The sequence below is a fragment of the Syzygium oleosum genome, unplaced genomic scaffold (genome assembly GCF_021117445.2).
Source record: "Syzygium oleosum isolate NSW1041296 unplaced genomic scaffold, Sole_v2.1 Sole_v2.33, whole genome shotgun sequence".
NCBI lineage: Eukaryota > Viridiplantae > Streptophyta > Magnoliopsida > Myrtales > Myrtaceae > Syzygium > Syzygium oleosum.
Genome location: NW_026607517.1, coordinates 403,938 through 415,798, shown reverse-complemented (window position 1 = coordinate 415,798; position 11,861 = coordinate 403,938). Strand labels below are relative to the sequence as shown.

The following is an 11,861-nucleotide window of genomic DNA, read 5'->3' as shown; positions in this document are numbered from 1 at the left end:
CGAATTGAGCTAAAGTTCATGGACCATTTGTGTAATTATCCCTCACAAAAATAATTTGTAAATACTTGTAAAATCTTCTTGCGAAGAATTACTACCAATGAAAACGGAGTTTTTGGGATCTTTTTGCCCAGCAAGTCGATTCCTTGCAGACCTTTTGAAGATAGGGAAGTGCAAAGCTATTTTGGACTGGCTTCTCCACAATATGTCATCTCCTTTTTAGGATATGCAATGAGGAAATCTTGAAACTTGGTTATCCGCAACAGGAAAGATGCCCAGGTGCTTCCGTGGTCCATGATGAGAAGCCTTCGTACTTTTAGGAATTTTTCAAATAAGGCCCGAAGCAATGCATTTTTCAAAAAAAGAATGCGAGCATATTTTATTTTCAAATAAGGACCTGAAATAGTTATCAGTCTCAAATAAGGGCATGTATCCACCGGCCGACTAAATTTTCGCCGGCAACATGTGCATCTTACATGTCACTTTTCACATCATGACTAGTCCAATATATTAGTTTTTCTTTTCTTTGCGCCATCATTCAAGCTTGCGCCACCTCCGATCTTCTTCGGCATCTTGCAGCCAAATCTTCAAGCTCCCCGACTGCTTGAAGGGCTTCTTTGATTTCGAGAAGACGACGACAAGCTGCAAGCAGAGAACGGTGGTGACAATGCTTCAGTCGAGTTAGTTTCGTCATTCAGGCTTTGAACTTCCCCTGAACCTGGATCTACAGAGAGTCACCACCGGAGAGTCACAACCAGATCCAGACCCGACTCAATCTACTCAGTTTCTTTAGGAGGACTCGAACTGTAAATCCAGCCCGTGCTTCAACGGCAGTGGCTCACCAGGGACGATTCCCACGAGTCTCACCAACTCCACCTAGCTGTTCCGGCTCAATTTGAGCTTCAAATTCCATGTCCGGGCCAATCCTGAGTGTCGTCACTTGGTCTGCTTTGATTGCCACTCTTGCTTCAACCACAACATCGCTCCAAACACTCTCTCGGAGCCACAATCAGATAGGAACCGGAGGAGTCGGCAAAAAAGATTGGCAAAAAAGAGAAGAACGAGGAAGAAAATGAACAGAAGAAAGGAAGAAAAGGAAAAAACAAAAGAAAAAAAGAAACATAATGTCCTGGATGAACATGCCCCTGCCATGGCTTGGAAATTGGCATGCGAGATGCACATGGTCGTCAGCCAACACGATTTGAGACGAGGTTCACTTTAAGTCTATCTTTTGAGATAGCTACGTTACTTTACTTCAGGTTTTTATTTGAATTCCCTACTTTTTATGCCTCATTAGTCACTATGAAGCAATGGCGATTCTGGAAAAGAAAGGAACCAATGATGAAGCGTGAAAGAGATAAACCGGGAGGGGGAAGTGGATTTCAGCAAAAATCTCTCGATGCCTTGATTAGCTTTTACTTTTAGTGAGCTTGTCAAACATGACTCACTCTCTTTACCCTATAGATGAAAGTGATGCTCGAGGGCAACAGGAATACAGTATAAGTCACTCAGCTTAACAAGATTTCGAAGGTAGGTCGAAAGAGATCATCTAAAAAGAACTTGAAAAGAGATGATCAAAAGAGATCAGCTGAAAAGAACTTGAAGGACGGCAAACAAGTGCACTTCATACCATCTCGGTGCACTGTTGCAAAGTGTTCCAACGGATACTCTCATTACTGTAATTTAATCCATCCCAAACCAAAAATAGTACCCGAAATCCCAAGAATTTCCCAAGTGCCATTGAAGAAATCACATCAGCTACTACATCTCTGAACTACTTTCTATGTTTGTTCCTCTCTTTCTTTTTTTTCCTAGACTTACCTTCAGATCTGTGCTTACTGGAGTGTTTTCTGCTCGAGCTAAGGTGGACCTTCTTCGCCTTCTTATGCCTGTCTTTATGACCATCCTCTTTGGGTGATCCAGAAGCCATAAGTGAATATGGTTTCTCTGGCCCATACGTTACACGTGCTTCCCTAAGCTCAGGACTTGGAGACAACTCCTTGGAACCTGGGCACGATGAAAGGTAGGGACCTGTTTCATCCATCCTCGACCCTATGGCACCTCTGCCGCGCTTGACCCTGCATCCGTAATGGTATATGTTTTAGGAATCAATGCCTGCTTCATCTACTCTCCAAACAAAACAAGCACACACTTTACAACAAAATCAAGACATGCATGTGTCCTCAAAAGGGGAAGAGAGGAAAAATAGAGGCTGTGACCTTGAGTGTAGAAACTCTTCAATATCTTCATCACCCAAACCTTCATCTCCTCTTTTATGGCGTCTATCATGTGCACTTCTACTTTGAGCACATGAAGGTTCAGCACTGTAATCATCTATATCATGACTATTGCTGGTGCTCCTCGAAGAAGTGGCATCCTTATGGTGCCTCCTACTGCTGCTCTCGCACCTATTGCTGCTCTCGTCTCTTGATCTTCCTTTGATCCGATTATCAAGCTCCACCTCCTTCTGACGCAGTCGCCACATTTCGTTCACTTCCACAGCTTTATTGGCTGAACATGGAGACAGCAAGCAAAAAGTTATAAACTGATTCGAAAACTGGAGCTAACTGTTACAGATGAGAGACGGCAGAAAATTCATAAAGCAAAGAGCTTGCGATGCATCCAGGCAAAGCACACTCAGATTTAAGTCAAAAAGTAGGAATGGAACCACGCAAGAAATCACATCAACAAGACATCATTAGCCATGCCTGAAAAAATTCCATTGACCACTTGCTGGATATAATGAGAGATGCAACATTCTTACAGAAAACAAGAGACCATAATATTGAAACACATAGATGGCAGAGAGCATGCGACTATGCAATGATACGCAAGTGTATAAAGCGCCTCAATCAAACAAATGAAAAATTCTTCAAGAGTGTCATTCTTGGTCCACCAACCACAATGATAAAAACAATACACGTGCTCCAGAAGTGTCCACTTTTGACGTTTCTTAAGTGACCCAATCACATGCCTTGAAAAAAATTTGCAACTCTAAATACACAAATATAGGCCTAACCTTGTTGCACCCCGAGAACAGTTGCGGTGAGAAACCTCGAATTGGGCCGAGCCCTAACAGAGGGCTTGCAAAGATAGGCAAGTGCACCTTCTTTCTCAGCTTGTCGACGTAACTCCGCTGCTTCTTTCATAAGGATTGCGGCTATTCTGTTTTCCGTATCCAAATCCATCAGACCCTAAAGAGCACAGTGCAACAAGCATATGAGCAACACTTGCGGCGCATCTCATTCTCATACAGTTAAAGAGTTATTCTTCCTAAGCAAAACTTCCATCACAAAAGCAATATAGTCCTTTCAGGATGCAATCACAGGCATCGCAAAATCGCTTCATTTCCCTCAACTTCCCTCACCTTCCCTATTTGACAATCATGTCACTCAAGTTTCTCAAGTCAGATTTACCCTTTACCGTTATAAAATTCAACACTCTTAATATGACATAATCAGACTGCACACATCAAAAGTTAAGATTTTTTTTTTTCTCATCCACAAACTTCCCAGCATCCAAAAGAACCGATTAATCGAATTCGACGAACCATGATCACCTCCCCGGAAACACAAAACACAAAACAACCTCCAGTCAGACCAACACGACCGAAAGTGAAGAAGAAAGCTACAAAATTTCAACCTCTCTTACACTGCTCGCAATTACCCACGATTGAACAGTAAAGCAATCTAATCCAACGGGGAGAAATCAATCGAAACTCACCGAATTCGATCAATCGATCAAGGGGTTTAACCCGCCGAGGCCGATCAATTGGAGGATTGAAACGGTTCCCCCTCGCGCAGGAAAACCCTAATAGCAATTTCTCAACAGTACTCGCGGGAATATGCCGCCGCGCGAGGGCTTGAAGATCGCGTGCTTCGAAGAGGGTGGGAGGGGGCGGAGCAAGATCGAGCCTTTACGCGATGAATGTGGACGTCGCCTGTAGCTTCGCAAGAAGGCTGTTTAGGGGCCTCAATTCGGTTCGGGTCCAATGGGATCCGGACATCAAAAGTATATATCTTTTTGTGTGACCCGACCCAAATCCTGATCCGAATCAACCAAGATCGGGTCGGGTAGTCGGATTATTCATAAAAATTAGTAGAAAATTGTCCAAAAAGTTGTAAGTACTTTTGCCAATTCAGTCCTAAATCTTTCAATTTCGTCAATTACGTCATCAACCTTTTCATATTTTGCTGTTGAAGTCCATTCGACCAATTTTGGCGGAAATCACTGACGTGGACGTTGATCGTTCTACATGGCGCAAGCGGCGATTACGTGAACAGTTTTTAATAATATATTTATATTTTTTTCCAGCCCCTTAGTTATTTCCAAGTCTATGTACAAGGGGGAGTACTCAAATATTAAAATACGGTATCAGAGTCAGATTTTGCTCGGTTTATTTCTTGTATGCACCATCCCGTTCATCAAATTCTACGTGCCATTTGTAATCCGGCTTGCATGTGTTGGATTATCTAACATCGTTTGATTATATGATTTATGTGCTCTTTATGTATTTACGTAATTTCTCTCTACCTATAAGCTTTTGGAATAGATGTTGATGGACAAAATTTTATATCTTATTAAAGTATGTGGTCATGAGTTCAAATATTTATAGGCATTAGATGGGACGGTGTTGATTGTATTTCTTAACACTATTGCTGTATATGCATGTTTTATTTTTTATGAGAGCAGAAATAGTTGAATTTGTTTGAACGCGGAACTGGAATTTTAAATGACAACTGATCATCCCAAGACTCAAAGGTGCAAATGTTTGCCCTATAATTGAGCTTTAACCCTTCCGAAACCCTTTGGAATCTTGAATGTGCCGAAGCTCATCTTGATGAAATGAAATGATTTTGTTTTGCCCAAAAAAAAAAATTATTTGCAGGCGAGAGATTATCACGAAGAAAAAAATATTGGGCGATGGGTTCTTGGGTCGAACCCCCAGCCGAATTGAGCTACAAACATGGTTTACATCTACATCACAAAGTTATACCACCAGCTTCTGCAACACTTTTGTCTGGAAAGAAATCCATCGACTGAAAAGTGCAAAAAAAAATAAAATTAACGTTTTAATAATTCATGAGGTTTATTAGGATCGGCACGTTTTTGATTGACTTAATCCGTCTCGATAAGATCCGATTATATTAAAGTCCATCCCAAATTCAACCGTGTTTTAAAAGTGCAAAATTTAGCTCCGTCAGGTTGCATATGCGAAACCCATTTCAAACACATCAATAACTCGATTCCTGATATAAAAAATATATATATAGACGCTTAATAAATAAAATCCCCAATCAAGCAAACCTTAACTGATATCGACTGCTTTTACGGAATCAATTTGAGATCTCTCGTTAATCAAAGACCTTGTAGAGGTTTGGAATTGATTTGACATGTGAGCGGAACCCGATCTCGAAAATTGGCTGGACAGCTCATTAAATACCGACCCATGCGTTAGCACATGAGTATCTTAATTCGATGATGTTCGAGTTATGAAGAAAGCCAAAGCAAGTTCAAATATAAAAAGAACCAAAGTCAGGTTGAACTTGCAAGCAATCTCCTCAAATGACAAATTAGTTGGTACAAGAAATCAGATTTTTAGTTGACGTTTGGCGCACCCGGACAGCCCAGAAGTTCCTGTGCGATGTGAACCGGCTGAAGTGAAAGTTCTTACCAGACAAAGGCTCAAGTGTATCAAGGCCTTCACTTTCCAACAGGAACATTTCCCGTGTCAAGAATATAGTCTTTTCCTTGTTTTTCTCTTCTGTTCAGCTAGAAGACGATGATGTCTTTTGCAAATAGAATTCCGACGTTACCGATGATGGATTGGTGCGGGCATTTCGTATGCTCCTGATGTTCCTGATGAGCAGATCAAAGGAGCTAAATTGCGAACCCGGTGTCTAGTTGAGTCTTTCATGCCATGTTTATCTGAATAAAACAGGTGCGGAATTGCGTCAGCTACTAGGACATTTCGGATTCTAGTCTTTCATGGCATTTCGGATGGGTGGTTGTGATATTGAAGTACCGTTCCGGGGGTTGAGGGACATTAATGTGCTCAACTACTAGGAAAAAGTGCAGTTGTCGCTTTATTGCTATTATGAGAAATCTATGAAAAGAAGAATGTTATCATCCGTTTATCTATAAGGTGGAGTGAAATGGTGATTCCAAAATGTAAAAGGCGACGAACAGAACTGAGCAAGGAGTATTTATTAACATTTGATTGGATCAGCTAGAGAACAAACAAAAGTTCAATGTTCCTGGGAAAATCTTGTACTGAATGAGTCTACATATTGTAACGGAATCTAAAGTTGTACTGCACAATTCTCTTCCGAGTGTAGTATAACTAGCAGCCCTCTCCATCTACTATGAGAGAGCAATGTAATTGGATGAAGGAACTCGACCGCATATTCGTGTGCTTATCAAGCTTGCTTCATTCCGTCAGTTAACAGGAGGAGCCCTGTGGTAAGCCGGCACGGTTGCGGGGAAGAACATCTGCCTTACTCCTTCATCCCTTATTATGGGAAAGATGATACCTGATGCACCCTGAAATAGGAAATGCTGATTAGAAATTGTTGCCTTCCAATCTAATGCTAAGCCACGTCAAGGGTTCGAGAATATGGTCCTGAAGTCGAAAGCAAGTACTCACCTTAATCAGTCTGGCCCCAAGCCACATGCGTTTCAGCGAAGGGAACGGAAGACATAGCCGGCCAACACCATATACGGCTACAGCGAAGAAATGGCATACCAAGTGCATGGGACGGGGGTTTAGACCTGAGAGCAGAGAGACTGGCCCACTTGAGCATAGACCGCCGAGGCTCAGATAGTCAAAGCACGCTTCGCGCATTTCCTTTCTTGCCGGGTCCGGGGATGCACAGAAAACCTTGTACAGAGCACCGGCTAGTGTGTTGATGGTTGATGCCACAGGCTGTGAAGAAAAGGACGAGTCCGGTTAGCATGCAGTTTGAGAAGTGACACCACTAATTTCTACGCTTCTTTACTTTTGGATCAAGTGGATAACATTTCTCACCTTCCTCAGTGTGTAGAACGACTCAAGATATTTGCATAGAGCAGATGCATCATTCAGATCCTGAAGTGGGCGAAGGAGGTTTCTTAGCACAACGATATCAGACAGAGCCACGGTCATTCCTCCTCCTGTCAATGGATGGCGCATGTTAAATGCGTCTCCCATCAGAAGAGCTCCAGGGGTGGGTTGAGGATTAGCGGGCATGCTTCTATTTGGCATCGACTTTATGTTCCCCTTGTCAATTGCAGCTATGAAGGCTTTGTACAATTCAGGGGGAACCTGAAACACGAGATTCTTTGATGAGCCCAAAATTTGTAGACTAGAGAGCAGGATTAACAGAAATGGAGGAGCAGCTGAGATAACTTCTGGTGCCTAACTAGTCAAATTATGTTACTATGAAAAACACTATTGCCAAGCAGTTTGGATATATACCTGTGGAGCAACCTTTGTCTTCAAATATTTGGCCATTTCACCACTGGCTACAGAGGGCAATTTCTGGCCTGGGACATCGACCAGACAACGGATCTCAGTGCTGCCGATCGGATAAAATAAGATAGGTGAAGGGTCTGCCAGTATGACATGGCCATGGTTTGGGAATGGAAGATCACAATTCTCCACGACTAACCCCACGAAATGAGAGGGGACATCAACCTGTAGACACAGGGAACATATTAATTTCGACTCAAGCACGATCGACCAAGATTTGAGGAACGCACAAAATGTTGGTGACAACTTCAGAAAATATATCAATCTGCTCGATTGACCCTTCATATTCACCTTCGGGGTGCAGAGGTTACGGCGTAGGTTTGAAAAGCAACCATCACATACAACGGTGAGGGGAGCATATGCTTTCAACTCTTCCCCAGCCTTGGTCTTGTATTGCACTCCCTTGACAGTTCCGTTTTCCTCAATTAGAGATGTGACTGTTCCTTGTTCTAGACTTACACTGAGACAGATGAAGGGTAAAGAAAAGGTAAGATGATGACCTTAGAATGAAGTCTTATATCCGACACAAGCATAATATGATCGGATAAACAAAGTGCGCGATTAAGTTGATGTAGAGACGATCCAGTTTTGCAATCTCAAGTTCAAAAACGAGATCACCAAACAAGAATTATCTCAAAAACTTCTGAGTGGATAATTTATTGGTCTCAGAAGTATCATGCCATCTTTAGCTAGATGAACATCAGAGCAGATAAGCAAACAGAAAACGCAAGACTTTTACGAATAGCAGATCGGAGAAGGAAAGTACTTTGGGAGAGTTGCGGCCTTTTCCCTCATCCTTTGAATGAAACGGCCGTTATGGAAACCTCTACCGGCGACATCTGAATGAAATTTCTCCAATGGATAAGACAACTGTGTGTGTTTCCCATCCTTGAAGAGAGCATATCCAACAATTCTTTGGGCATCAATTGTTTGAACGCAATCTGCTCTCGCCAAATGAATTGTATTCAATAAGAATCCACACCAGATGCGTGATCATGAACATTCAGCATACTTAAAACAGATTAAGGGCCATGTTTTAAATTGTGAAAACACAATTTCAGAAGGTATAACGCTCTATTTGCAACACCCTGCTTACCTGCAAGGTCCAATTCCATCAATTTCAGGTAACCCCCTGGCTGAAGAAGCTCGCCGACAATTCTATCTTGCTCTGTCAGGTCTCTCTCAATGACGCGCACGCGACGTCCCTCCTGTGGAGAAGCAACAGGACACGGATATTGCTTCAGATCATTCCAAATGCCAAATGAAAATGCTTTCGTGCCATTAAAAGTGCCCAAATAAAAAGCCTCTTCTCATTCAATTTCGTTCCTGCTATTATCATTCAGATGTTACAATATCATTAACAGAAAGACCATGAAAAGGCAACTCCAGAAGGGAAGTCAAAAGTAATTTGCTTTGCTACGTTAGGTAGCCGAACCGAACAGGGGAACAAAAGTTGGAAACTCAATAAACAAGTTTTCCAAGTCACGCATGCACGTGAAGCCAACACGACGAACACGCAGTTTCACGCACAACCCAGAGAGCAATCTACAGGTTCTCATACAGAAAACAAAAACAGTTCCTCAATCCTTCGCAACCGACGGCATACGCAAATATCCGGCGAGATGCAACCGCAATTCCAAGAGATATCACTCCACTCCGGAGACACAGAGAGAGAGAAAGAGAAAGGGATCGCTGTAAACGTTACCTTCCCGAGCGTGTAAGCGAGGGCGGCGCCGGCGACTCCTGCGCCGACAATGAGGATATCGGTGCTCCCGTCGGCCTCGGGCCTGAAACCTCCATCAACAGAGCTCTTCACGTAACCGTCGCCTCGACCCTTCTTGGACAGCCTCCTCTTCTCCTTCCCGAACCTCTTGTACAGCAGAACCATCCCCAGGAACAGAGCCAGGGCGCCACTGATCAAGTACTGACCGTCCATCGCCCACCCTTTCCAGAGACTGCTCCCGAGCTCTCAACACCAGCAGCCCAACAACCTCCGCGACCCAGTAACAGAGAGATGGCGGCGAGCTTCGGCGCTCGCTCGCTCCTGCGGTGGCTAGGCTTGTGTTAACAGATGTTGGAAGTGTCCAAGCTCAAACTGTGTTTGCGTGCGGTGAAGCATTCAAGCGAAGTTGGCGCTCTTTTATAGCCAGAGGAAGGAAGGAGGAGGCTTTCCCACACCTGCTTTCTTTTCGTTCTTGCGAACGTAAACGTGGACGCGCCTGCCGTCGCCATTTCGACCGTATTTCCCCATTTTTTTTCTACCATTTTTTTTTAATTTAATGGTACTGTCGTTTTTTGGAAAATTGTCGTTGAGTGTATTTCCGCCAACACAAATTGCTGCGGTATCTTTATTTTATTTTATTTTTATTTTTCAAATGAGAGCTCAAGTAGCTGGATTTGTTTGAAGTTTGAACGTAGAAATGGGATTTCATATGACCACAATCCTCCTCGCATAATTGATTCGTAGGCATGACATCTTTTACATCCACAATCACAACGTTGTACCGGCACGTTTCGCAACTTTTGTTCGGGACGAAATTTCACGATAATTTCGAAATCTATCTCTATTAGGGTATGACCACCCGAAATCCACTTCAGACCCGCTAATAACTCGGCTTGTTGATGCAGTACGGGCGATAAAGCTTACTGAACATTTGAAAGAGATGAATTCGATGTTCTTACGTTCTACTAAACAAAATCCCGAGTCAAGCAAATCCTAATTGATATTGGTTGGCATTTCGAAATGGGTTTTCGGGTCTCTTGTTAATTAAAGACCCCATAGAGGTTCGGACTTGATTTGACGAGTAAGGAAAAGAAACCCGACCCGCCTTCATCCCATACCCAGGAAACGGTGGTCGTGCCGTGTCGAAATTAATCTCCATCAAGAAGAAAGGCAAATCAAAAACTTTGTCACATAAGTAGCTTGGCAATAAAGGCTTCCCAAAATGGAGTTTGTTACATAGTTATTGGACGGCAAGCGAAGGTTGTAAATGACAACATTAATTGGAAACCCCCCTGGCGTCACGTACTGTACATGTCCCGGCAGTCCAATTTATGAGCCTCCATGCTCGTTATCGGTCAATTTCACGCTTTCCCATATTCATTTTTCTCTTCATTTTTTTTTTTCAAATTTTCCTTCCTTTTTGGCTCTCAGAAGTCACGATTAATTCCTCAATTTCCTCAATTTTCATTTAAAGGGAACATACAATTTTGCCAAGAGATATAACATAGAGCTACAAAAAAAAGGACCGTCAAATTGGATGGTTTGACAAAGTAAAAAAGGAATAGTATGACGGCAACGCCGACAGCAACATGCGGGTCGGTCAAAGTGAGAGTTAGGTGAGGTGAGGAGTATTTTAATGAAACATTCAGAGAGTCAAACCAAGTTAAAAGGTGCCGTCAAGTAAGAGGGTTATTACCAAAAACCGTGGGACGACAAACAGCGGATTCACAACCAATCCCACTAAGCAACAAAATACGAGAATTCGTTCTTTAATGCGTTTCTTGGCCCGAAAATAAGGCGTCTCCCCACCGAAACCAAACAAGTGTTACCACCAAATCGTGGCATGATAGCGTAAGTAAATGCAAATTTGCAAAAATTTGTGAACTCCAGACATCATGAGGGAGATGGGGAGATAGGGAGAGGTGGCTGGTCAAGTCATTTTAGTCGGATCAGAATATTGTCGACGTCGTATATTTATTTCAGATTAGTTTTTGGGACTATTGATATCGTGACTTTTGTGGGTATTTTATTTTGTTAATTATTTTTCTGCTCGTTGAAGGCGGGTGTGCGAGCTTTGGGACGTGTTGCCGTCACAGCTTTTTTTTGGGTTAAATAATGATTTGTTTGACGAGATGGAGTCGTCGCGGGGCGCAGCATGGGGTGGTGGGGATGAGGACGAGGGATCGCCCCGAATATCAACCATGGCGTGCGGCTAATTAATGATCAACAGCCAGCTTTTCTACTCAAGGAACATGATCGTTCAAACGTACAAACCGCACGTGAAAGATTTGCGTGGTGCAACGCGTATTCGTCTTCTCCGCTCGATATAACGACGATATAATTCATCTTGTTTGCGCATTCTCTTGTGGTTTTGTCTCTACAGGTAGATATAGCCCGGTGTACTTTGGGTAATTACTCAATAACCGCATGCGCCTATCTTGTCGGGAAAATTATCAAAGAAGTTCCACACTTATTACACACATGACGATTTAGTCATAAATTTTTAATTGGTCCGGGCTAGGGCCGCGATGCCCTCACTTTGGCCGATGAGGGCCACGATGCCCTCGCCTAGGACCCTTAGCACCCCCCAAAAAAAGTAAAGAGAAAAAAACCAAACAAATTATAAAAGTA

At 42.9% G+C, this 11,861-nt stretch overlaps 2 protein-coding genes across 2 annotated transcripts; both read right to left on the bottom strand.

The window, feature by feature from the left end:
• Positions 1-1,568: 1,568 nt before the first annotated feature.
• Positions 1,569-3,947, bottom strand: LOC115690331 (uncharacterized). Its single transcript, XM_030616656.2, has 4 exons — positions 3,721-3,947; positions 3,017-3,191; positions 2,217-2,508; positions 1,569-2,075 (listed from the first exon to the last, which is right to left on the bottom strand). Exons 2-4 carry the CDS (start codon positions 3,183-3,185, stop codon positions 1,772-1,774), a joined length of 765 nt encoding a protein of 254 aa, XP_030472516.1. The 5' UTR covers positions 3,186-3,191; positions 3,721-3,947; the 3' UTR covers positions 1,569-1,771.
• Positions 3,948-6,189: 2,242 nt separating this feature from the next.
• On the bottom strand, positions 6,190-9,630 carry LOC115690374 (squalene monooxygenase SE2-like). Its single transcript, XM_030616702.2, has 8 exons — positions 9,213-9,630; positions 8,604-8,715; positions 8,274-8,448; positions 7,799-7,967; positions 7,454-7,672; positions 7,025-7,300; positions 6,644-6,922; positions 6,190-6,540 (listed from the first exon to the last, which is right to left on the bottom strand). The coding sequence occupies exons 1-8, from the start codon at positions 9,441-9,443 to the stop codon at positions 6,436-6,438; spliced, it is 1,566 nt and encodes a 521-aa protein (XP_030472562.1). The 5' UTR covers positions 9,444-9,630; the 3' UTR covers positions 6,190-6,435.
• Positions 9,631-11,861: the final 2,231 nt, after the last annotated feature.

What these genes read in the sequence shown, in the direction of transcription:
- LOC115690331 (XM_030616656.2), bottom strand. Translation starts at nt 3,185, where the DNA reads ATGGATTTGGATACGGAAAACAGAATAGCCGCAATCCTTATGAAAGAA. An exon ending in TGTTCTCGGGGTGCAACAAG is followed by an intron (nt 2,509 to 3,016) that starts GTTAGGCCTATA and finishes CTCCATGTTCAG; the next exon opens with CCAATAAAGCTGTGGAAGTG. An exon ending in GAAGAGTTTCTACACTCAAG is followed by an intron (nt 2,076 to 2,216) that starts GTCACAGCCTCT and finishes TTACGGATGCAG; the next exon opens with GGTCAAGCGCGGCAGAGGTG.
- LOC115690374 (XM_030616702.2), bottom strand. Translation starts at nt 9,443, where the DNA reads ATGGACGGTCAGTACTTGATCAGTGGCGCCCTGGCTCTGTTCCTGGGG. An exon ending in GATGGAATTGGACCTTGCAG is followed by an intron (nt 8,449 to 8,603) that starts GTAAGCAGGGTG and finishes TGGCGAGAGCAG; the next exon opens with ATTGCGTTCAAACAATTGAT. An exon ending in TTGGGGCCAGACTGATTAAG is followed by an intron (nt 6,541 to 6,643) that starts GTGAGTACTTGC and finishes TTCCTATTTCAG; the next exon opens with GGTGCATCAGGTATCATCTT.